The sequence below is a fragment of the Bufo gargarizans genome, chromosome 8 (assembly GCF_014858855.1).
Source record: "Bufo gargarizans isolate SCDJY-AF-19 chromosome 8, ASM1485885v1, whole genome shotgun sequence".
Lineage (NCBI taxonomy): Eukaryota > Metazoa > Chordata > Amphibia > Anura > Bufonidae > Bufo > Bufo gargarizans.
This window is the reverse complement of record NC_058087.1, coordinates 190620905-190630450: the sequence shown is the minus strand read 5'-3', so window position 1 is coordinate 190630450 and position 9546 is coordinate 190620905. Positions and strand designations below refer to the sequence as shown.

Here is a 9546-nt window from a genome sequence, read left to right as displayed (position 1 = left end):
GGGGGGGGGGTCCCTTTACCAGTCTGGAGCTCTGCACAGGGGGGGGGGTCCCTTTACCAGTCTGGAGCTCTGCACAGGGGGGGTCCCTTTACCAGTCTGGAGCTCTGCATGGGGGGGTCCCTTTACCAGTCTGGAGCTCTGCACAGGAGGGGGGGGGGGTCCCTTTACCAGTCTGGAGCTCTGCATGGGGGGGGTCCCTTTACCAGTCTGGAGCTCTGCACAGGAGGGGGGTCCCTTTATCAGTCTGGAGCTCTGCACGGGGGGGGGGGGGGGGGTCACTTTACCAGTCTGGAGCTCTGCACAGGGGGGGGTCACTTTACCAGTCTGGAGCTCTGCACAGGGAGGGGGGGTCCCTTTACCAGTCTGGAGCTCTGCACAGGGGGGGGGTCCCTTTACCAGTCTGGAGCTCTGCACAGGGAGGGGGCCTTTACCAGTCTGGAGCTCTGCACAGGGGGGGGGGTCCCTTTACCAGTCTGGAGCTCTGCACTGTGATAAGTAGTGGATCCTGAAGAGAAGAATCAGGGTTTTCCACATTGATGGTCATTACTATAGATCTTGGGGCAGACACACCGCCCTCTAGTGGTGACTGGAAATAAGACCCACTATTAGGAAGAAAGGACTACAGTTCCCGGCATGCACAGAGCGCGCAGCGGACGGATGAGGTCTCGGCGCCTGTGAGTGACGTCATGAGACGCGGTTTCTGTGGTAACCGGACGCTTCGGCCTAGTGATGGCGCCGATGCTGGCAGCTCCTCGGGCTTTATTACTTTTTATAGCCGCCGTGCTGTATGGACTCCGGGCAGTGAGCGGTAAGTGATCTGTGTAAAGAGAAGTGCCGCGGGCGTGTGTGACGTCATCTCCGAAGGGATAGCGTCTGCGTGACGTCACGTTTAAGCTATGTGACTGTATGACCTCATATCCTGGGGGGACAGAGTCTACGTGATGGCATCTCTTAAAGGGATAGTCTGCGTGACGTCACGTTTAAGCTATGTGACTGTATGACCTCATATCCTGGGGGGACAGAGTCTACGTGATGGCATCTCTTAAAGGGATAGAGTCTACACGACCGATAGTGTCTGCGTGAACTCTTAAAGGGGCAGTGTCTACACGGCTTCATTTCTTAAAGGGATCCTGTCTATACGATGTCATCTCTGAATGGTCTCACCATGACTTTATCTCTTAAAGGGATGGGGTCTATATGACGTCATCCCGGAGGGATACAATACAGTGTCCTCTCTTAAAGGGATCCTGTCTATACGATGTAATCTCTTAAAGGGACAGTGTCTTGCATTGCAGGTGTGACCATCTGCACGTGTGACCTTTCACCTGGAAGTTGTGACCCTAACTGCTGCTGTGACCCCGACTGCTCGCCCGGTGACCCCACAAACGTCTTCTCCTTCTGTTTACCTGGAAGCACCAAGTAAGATGATCCCGGAGCAAAGCGTCACCATGTAAAGCGTATTCCTACGGCTGACGTCAGCGCTGGGATCGGCGGGGGGTTGTGCCTCCTGGGGGGGGGCAGCAGACGATACCGTCCCTTTAAAGCCTTCGTTTTCTCTCATTTAGGGCAGAACGTTGGTCGTGTCTCTACAACTGGCTCATCTTCAGGAATAACACGCCCTACCCCGCCGCCGTCCTGGGCGCGCCCCCCGCACAGCTCTTCTGTGTCTCCTCAGCAGACGGTAAGACTCGGCTCCCGATCCTGGATCTGACCCCTGACCCCCGCAGCCCCGGTGCAATGTCTCTCTGTTTGCAGCCTCCCTGAATTACTTCGCGACCCCTCAGAAGGTGGATGCGGCAAACTTTGCCTCCGTCAGTGATCCGTACCGAGGAGCATCCTTCTCTCCGGCCTCCGCCGGCGCGCCCGCCTTCTCCACCTTCTACCGGGTAAGCTACAGCAGGATGGGGGTTATAGTCTTCCTCAGGCCTCATGCACCCGACCGTATCCTTTTTGAGAAAATCGCAGATCCGCAAAATACAGATACTGCATTTTTTGCAGACCCTTTGACTTCAATGGGTCGACATTTTGCGGACATTTATAGGACTTGTTCTGTCTTTTTTTTTTACGGAACGGACACACGGATCATGTCCTTTCCACAAACCCATTGAAAACAATGGAACCGCAAATAAAGTGCGGGCGGCACACGGACCTCATCTGTATTTTGTGGATCCACGGATGCGGTCGTGTGGATGGAGCCGGTATGTTTTGGGGGTCCCAGCGTTTGATAGGCTCCAGGGTCAGTGCTGTCACGTTTCCTGCCGTCTCCTCTTAGGCCGGCGACCCCGTTCTCACCGTTTCCGCGTCCGGTGCGTTGGGCGTGTTGATGCAGCCGGCCCCCCTGGGAGATCAGAGCCTTTGTTCAGATAGCAGCCCCGCACGTGAGTCTATTGCTGACTGCAATGTCCTTCGGTGGGATGGCCTCCCGGACCCCCATGACCACTGCACTGATATCGCGCGTGTATTGCCTCCTCTACAGGATTCCTGCAGAAGGACGCCACGTCCTGCGTGCGCGTGCTCAGCAATCTGACCGCCAGCTGTGAGGCTGAGCGCTCCTTGGCAGCGTCCTTCTATCACCGGGACGTGGCCGTACTGAGGGTGAGATCTGCTGCTTCGTGAATTTAATGTGATGGCGCTAATGTGAGATAAAACCGCCAAATGATTTCTCTTGTCGTCCTGTGAAGGTCCCGGCGGATGCGACGGATCGGAACGCTGTAACGGTAAGAGAAGGGACTGATGGGAGGATGGGGGTTGTGCTTCTGAGACCCTGTGTCCTCTCACCACTCTGTGTTCTCAGGTCCCCATCACCAGCTCCGTGACTGCCGCCCCCGTCCTGCAAGGAGACGTCTGTAATAACGTCGTCACCCAGGTGATTGGACCCACACCCGCCAGTTTAATAACCCCCATCCTGCGGGAGCTGTGATGGCAGCCATATTGGTGTCACCCAGCTTTCCCAGGGGCAGAATAAATAGTATCAGGTCGTACACTTCCTGTGACGTCAGACCCTGATCCTCGCTGTTCTGTGGCAGGTGGTCTACACGGTGCTGTACAACGGTACGCAGGGCATCGCGAGCGTGAGCGCGGACTTCACCCTCAGCAACGTGTCCACAGCGAGCGCCCTCATCAGCCAGACCTTCTCTGTGCTCTACAAGGTGCGTCCTATAGGGGTCGCTATGTCGGAGTGATTATACAGCAGCGGTTGTGGAGCTACAACTCCCAGCATGCATTGTGCTGCGCCGATCACATTATGTCTTCCTCCATGTCTATGACATCATGGTCTCTTCTACAGCCCGTTGCCTCAGCCTCTCGTGGTTCTGGCCTGTCGAGGAGTGGAAATCCTGGATATCTTGTTGGACTTCCTGTGCTGAGCGACATTGGCCGTGTATCCTTAATTAACCCTTCACTTCTCTGCTGTGAGACCCCCGTTACAGTCATAGGAAGCCTGTAGCCATAGATAGGTGATTGATTAGGAATACCTGCTCTCTGGCTCCCCCCGGTGTCTACTCTCTGTTATTACCCCTGACGCTCTCTGGCTCCCCCGGTGTCTACTCTCTGTTATTACCCCTGACCCCCTGCAGCTCTCTGGCTCCCCCGCTGTCTACTCTCTGTTATTACCCCTGACCCCCTGCAGTTCTCTGGCTCCCCCGCTGTCTACTCTCTGTTATTACCCCTGACGCTCTCTGGCTCCCCCGGTGTCTACTCTCTGTTATTACCCCTGACCCCCTGCAGCTCTCTGGCTCCCCTGGTGTCTACTCTCTGTTATTACCCCTGACTCCCTGCAGCTCTCTGGCTCCCCCGGTGTCTACATCCTGTTATTACCCCTGACCCCCTGCGGCTCTCTGGCTCCCCCAGTGTCTACATCCTGTTATTACCCCTGACCTCCTGCAGCTCTCTGGCTCCCCCAGTGTCTACATCCTGTTATTACCCCTGACCTCCTGCAGCTCTCTGGCTCCCCCGGTGTCTACATCCTGTTATTACCCCTGACCCCCTGCAGCTCTCTGGCTCTCCCGGTGTCTACTCTCTGTTATTACCCCTGACGCCCTGCGGCTCTCTGGCTCCCCCTGTGTCTACATCCTGTTATTACCCCTGACCCCCTGCAGCTCTCTGGCTCCCCCAGTGTCTACATCCTGTTATTACCCCTGACCTCCTGCAGCTCTCTGGCTCCCCCAGTGTCTACATCCTGTTATTACCCCTGACCCCCTGCGGCTCTCTGGCTCCCCCGGTGTCTACTCTCTGTTATTACCCCTGACCCCCTGCGGCTCTCTGGCTCCCCCTGTGTCTACATCCTGTTATTACCCCTGACCCCCTGCGGCTCTCTGGCTCCCCTGGTGTCTACTCTCTGTTATTACCCCTGACCCCCTGCAGCTCTGTGGCTCCCCCGGTGTCTACATCCTGTTATTACCCCTGACCCCCCTGTGGCTCTGTTATTACCCCTGACCCCCTGCAGCTCTCTGGCTCCCCCGGTGTCTACTCTCTGTTATTACCCCTGACCTCCTGCGGCTCTCTGGCTCCCCCGGTGTCTACTCTCTGTTATTACCCCTGACCCCCTGCGTCTCTCTGGCTCCCCCGGTGTCTACTCTCTGTTATTACCCCTGACCCCCTGCGGCTCTCTGGCTCCCCCGGTGTCTACATCCTGTTATTACCCCTGACCTCCTGCGGCTCTCTGGCTCCCCCGGTGTCTACTCTCTGTTATTACCCCCTGCAGTTCTCTGGCTCCCCCGCTGTCTACTCTCTGTTATTACCCCTGACCCCCTGCGGCTCTCTGGCTCCCCCGGTGTCTACTCTCTGTTATTACCCCTGACCCCCTGCGGCTCTCTGGCTCCCCCGGTGTCTACTCTCTGTTATTACCCCTGACCCCCTGCGGCTCTGTGGCTCCCCTGGTGTCTACTCTCTGTTATTACCCCTGACCTCCTGCAGCTCTCTGGCTCCCCCGGTGTCTACATCCTGTTATTACCCCTGACCCCCTGCAGCTCTGTTATTACCCCTGAGGCTCTCTGGCTCCCCCGCTGTCTACTCTCTGTTATTACCCCTGACCCCCTGCAGCTCTCTGGCTCCCCCGGTGTCTACTCTCTGTTATTACCCCTGACCCCCTGCAGCTCTCTGGCTCCCCCGGTGTCTACATCCTGTTATTACCCCTGACCCCCTGCGGCTCTCTGGCTCCGCTGGTGTCTACTCTCTGTTATTACCCCTGACCCCCTGCGGCTCTCTGGCTCCCCCGCTGTCTACTCTCTGTTATTACCCCTGACCCCCTGCGGCTCTCTGGCTCCCCGGTGTCTACTCTCTGTTATTACCCCTGACCCCCTGCGGCTCTCTGGCTCCCCCTGTGTCTACATCCTGTTATTACCCCTGACCCCCTGCGGCTCTCTGGCTCCCCCGGGGTCTACTCTCTGTTATTACCCCTGACCCCCTGCGGCTCTCTGGCTCCCCCGGTGTCTACATCCTGTTATTACCCCTGACCTCCTGCAGCTCTCTGGCTCCCCCGGTGTCTACATCCTGTTATTACCCCTGACCCCCTGCAGCTCTGTTATTACCCCTGAGGCTCTCTGGCTCCCCCGCTGTCTACTCTCTGTTATTACCCCTGACCCCCTGCAGCTCTCTGGCTCCCCCGGTGTCTACTCTCTGTTATTACCCCTGACCCCCTGCGGCTCTCTGGCTCCCCCGCTGTCTACTCTCTGTTATTACCCCTGACCCCCTGCGGCTCTCTGGCTCCCCGGTGTCTACTCTCTGTTATTACCCCCTGAGGTTCTCTGGCTCCCCCGCTGTCTACTCTCTGTTATTACCCCTGACCCCCTGCGGCTCTCTGGCTCCCCGGTGTCTACTCTCTGTTATTACCCCCTGAGGTTCTCTGGCTCCCCCGCTGTCTACTCTCTGTTATTACCCCTGACCCCCTGCGGCTCTCTGGCTCCCCGGTGTCTACTCTCTGTTATTACCCCCTGAGGTTCTCTGGCTCCCCCGCTGTCTACTCTCTGTTATTACCCCTGACCCCCTGCAGCTCTCTGGCTCCCCGGTGTCTACTCTCTGTTATTACCCCCTGCGGCTCTCTGGCTCCCCCGCTGTCTACTCTCTGTTATTACCCCTGACCCCCTGCGGCTCTCTGGCTCCCCCGCTGTCTACTCTCTGTTATTACCCCTGACCCCCTGCGGCTCTCTGGCTCCCCCGGTGTCTACATCCTGTTATTACCCCTGACCCCCTGCGGCTCCCCCGGTGTCTACTCTCTGTTATTACCCCTGACCCCCTGCAGCTCTCTGGCTCCCCCGGTGTCTACATCCTGTTATTACCCCTGACCCCCTGCGGCTCTCTGGCTCCCCGGTGTCTACTCTCTGTTATTACCCCCTGAGGTTCTCTGGCTCCCCCGCTGTCTACTCTCTGTTATTACCCCTGACCCCCTGCAGCTCTCTGGCTCCCCCGGTGTCTACATCCTGTTATTACCCCTGACCCCCTGCGGCTCCCCCGGTGTCTACTCTCTGTTATTACCCCTGACCCCCTGCAGCTCTCTGGCTCCCCCGGTGTCTACATCCTGTTATTACCCCTGACCCCCTGCGGCTCTCTGGCTCCCCCGCTGTCTACTCTCTGTTATTACCCCTGACCCCCTGCGGCTCTCTGGCTCCCCGGTGTCTACTCTCTGTTATTACCCCTGACCCCCTGCGGCTCTCTGGCTCCCCCGGTGTCTACATCCTGTTATTACCCCTGACCCCCTGCGGCTCTCTGGCTCCCCCGGGGTCTACTCTCTGTTATTACCCCTGACCCCCTGCGGCTCTCTGGCTCCCCCGGTGTCTACATCCTGTTATTACCCCTGACCTCCTGCAGCTCTCTGGCTCCCCCGGTGTCTACATCCTGTTATTACCCCTGACCCCCTGCAGCTCTGTTATTACCCCTGAGGCTCTCTGGCTCCCCCGCTGTCTACTCTCTGTTATTACCCCTGACCCCCTGCAGCTCTCTGGCTCCCCCGGTGTCTACTCTCTGTTATTACCCCTGACCCCCTGCGGCTCTCTGGCTCCCCCGCTGTCTACTCTCTGTTATTACCCCTGACCCCCTGCGGCTCTCTGGCTCCCCGGTGTCTACTCTCTGTTATTACCCCCTGAGGTTCTCTGGCTCCCCCGCTGTCTACTCTCTGTTATTACCCCTGACCCCCTGCGGCTCTCTGGCTCCCCGGTGTCTACTCTCTGTTATTACCCCCTGAGGTTCTCTGGCTCCCCCGCTGTCTACTCTCTGTTATTACCCCTGACCCCCTGCAGCTCTCTGGCTCCGCTGGTGTCTACTCTCTGTTATTACCCCTGACCCCCTGCGGCTCTCTGGCTCCCCCGCTGTCTACTCTCTGTTATTACCCCTGACCCCCTGCGGCTCTCTGGCTCCCCGGTGTCTACTCTCTGTTATTACCCCCTGCGGCTCTCTGGCTCCCCCGCTGTCTACTCTCTGTTATTACCCCTGACCCCCTGCGGCTCTCTGGCTCCCCCGCTGTCTACTCTCTGTTATTACCCCTGACCCCCTGCGGCTCTCTGGCTCCCCGGTGTCTACTCTCTGTTATTACCCCCTGAGGTTCTCTGGCTCCCCCGCTGTCTACTCTCTGTTATTACCCCTGACCCCCTGCAGCTCTCTGGCTCCCCCGGTGTCTACATCCTGTTATTACCCCTGACCCCCTGCGGCTCCCCCGGTGTCTACTCTCTGTTATTACCCCTGACCCCCGGCGGCTCTCTCAGTTACGCTCTCTGGTAGGAGAGTCTTGCATTCACAGTGATGTCCAGTTTGGCGTGAACTCTCTGAGCGGCTGTGCGATGCGGTGAGCGCTCCGGTTTTACTGTCCTGTCTGTTCTGGCAGAATGTGAAGTGCAGATAACGATAAGTCTCTCTCCTCCATAGTGGAACGAACAACGGAACGTGCAGTGGCCTCCAAGAGCGGGCGTACCAGCTGCTGGTCGGGGGAAGGGCACCAGGGAGCCTGGCAATGTTTGGTAACCTCACCGCCGGGCAGACTGGGGACCGGATGCCCATAATATACCAGAACTGCAGCCTCCAGGTGACGCCTCTCTTACCCTCCTATAATAGCTACACAGAGAACTACAAGTCCCAGCATTCAGTCAGGATATTCTGAGACTTGTGGTTCCACAGCAACTGCAAATTATTGGGACCTGTGCCGATGGCTCAACAGTTGTACTGAGACTGGTATATACACCTGAGATGCAGCTCTGGATGTGACTGGAGTAGAAGAGTTGATAAAGGACTTAAACATGTATTATTCTGCTGTTCTGTTCCTATGACACCGGCCGACCTGTTACATGTGCGCTCGGCCGCTGAAGGCGTCTGTGTTGGTCCCATGTTCATAGGTGTCCGCATTGCTGAGAAAAATTATGTTTTAATATATGCAAATGAGCTTCTAGGAGCAACAGGGGCGTTACCATTACACCTAGAGGCTCCGCTCTCTCTGCAACTGCCACACCCCCTGCACTTTGACAGGGCCAGGTAGGTGTGATGTTCTGCGCTGTTTGGCCCTGTCAATCACAGTGCAGGGGCGTGGCAGTTGCAGAGAGAGCGGAGCCTCTAGGTGTAATGGTAACGCCCCCGTTGCTCCTAGAAGCTCATTTGCATAAATTAAAACATCATTTTTCTCAGCAATGCGGGCCCATAGGAACATGGGACCAACACAGACGCCTTCAGTGGCCGAGCGCACATGTAACAGGTCAGCCAGTGTCATAGGTACAAAACTGCTGACAGATGCCCTTTAAACTTGGCCAACCCCTAAATGAATCTGCACCCTCCCGTTTCCAAAGCTGAGCTCTGGACCTCCCGCTACTGGCGTCATCTTCCTGGCTGCAGTGGTGACGTTGCATGCACATGTCTGCACAGGGGGTTAAAACGCTGACAGTATAGACTGACACTGCTCCTCCATCTGTCCTCAGGGTGACTGCGCCTCCAGCTGCCTCATCCCGACCTCCCTGCACATGCAGATCCTGTGGGCTCAGGTTGGCCTGCAGTCTAATCCCCAGGCCCAGGTGCTTGGGGCCCGGTTTGTCTTCCGGTGTCAGTCTGTACAGGTGAGTCTTCAGCCGCTGCCATCTCAGTCCCTCCAAAAAGCGTACGCCTACATTACGGCATGTGTTGTGCGGCATTTTTTTTATGATTGTCGATGGTGTTGCAGCGCGACATGGCAGTCACACAAAAATCCAACTTGGACGGATTTTTTGCAACTGTTTAGTCGTGTTGACAATCATTATATAGAAGGTCAGGTGACTTTGGTGCCGCACATGTCGCCCGAGCTGTCTGACGTGTCCTCTTCTGCAGTGTGGGGACACCACCACCACCATTCTCCAGACCCAGGTCTCCTTCACGGACCTGACCAGACGTGGCCCTGCTCCGCGCTCCAGCCCCGCGGTCACCGGCCGAGCGCCCCTGGACTTCTTCTTCCCATTCAGGAGCAGCGCAGCAGGGACTCCACCAGGGACCCTTCTCCTGGGGCTGACCCTCTCCATGCTGACTATCCTCAAGTGAAGCACCAGGAGGGGCAGTGATGGTTCTAGAGATTTACATTTTCCAAATAAATTAAGTATTTTTCTA

At 57.2% G+C, this 9546-nt stretch overlaps 1 protein-coding gene across 1 annotated transcript; it reads left to right on the top strand.

The window, feature by feature from the left end:
• Window positions 1-590: 590 nt before the first annotated feature.
• On the top strand, window positions 591-9546 carry TCTN3 (tectonic family member 3). The gene is made up of 14 exons (XM_044304118.1): window positions 591-808; window positions 1296-1419; window positions 1566-1681; window positions 1756-1886; window positions 2273-2378; window positions 2477-2595; window positions 2682-2717; window positions 2795-2866; window positions 3027-3149; window positions 3287-3379; window positions 7695-7774; window positions 7855-8011; window positions 8892-9026; window positions 9274-9546. Exons 1-14 carry the CDS (start codon window positions 730-732, stop codon window positions 9478-9480), a joined length of 1578 nt encoding a protein of 525 aa, XP_044160053.1. The 5' UTR covers window positions 591-729; the 3' UTR covers window positions 9481-9546.

What these genes read in the sequence shown, in the direction of transcription:
- TCTN3 (XM_044304118.1), top strand. Translation starts at nt 730, where the DNA reads ATGGCGCCGATGCTGGCAGCTCCTCGGGCTTTATTACTTTTTATAGCC. An exon ending in TGCTGAGCGACATTGGCCGT is followed by an intron (nt 3,380 to 7,694) that starts GTATCCTTAATT and finishes CGGCTCTCTCAG; the next exon opens with TTACGCTCTCTGGTAGGAGA. An exon ending in CTGAGCGGCTGTGCGATGCG is followed by an intron (nt 7,775 to 7,854) that starts GTGAGCGCTCCG and finishes TCTCCTCCATAG; the next exon opens with TGGAACGAACAACGGAACGT.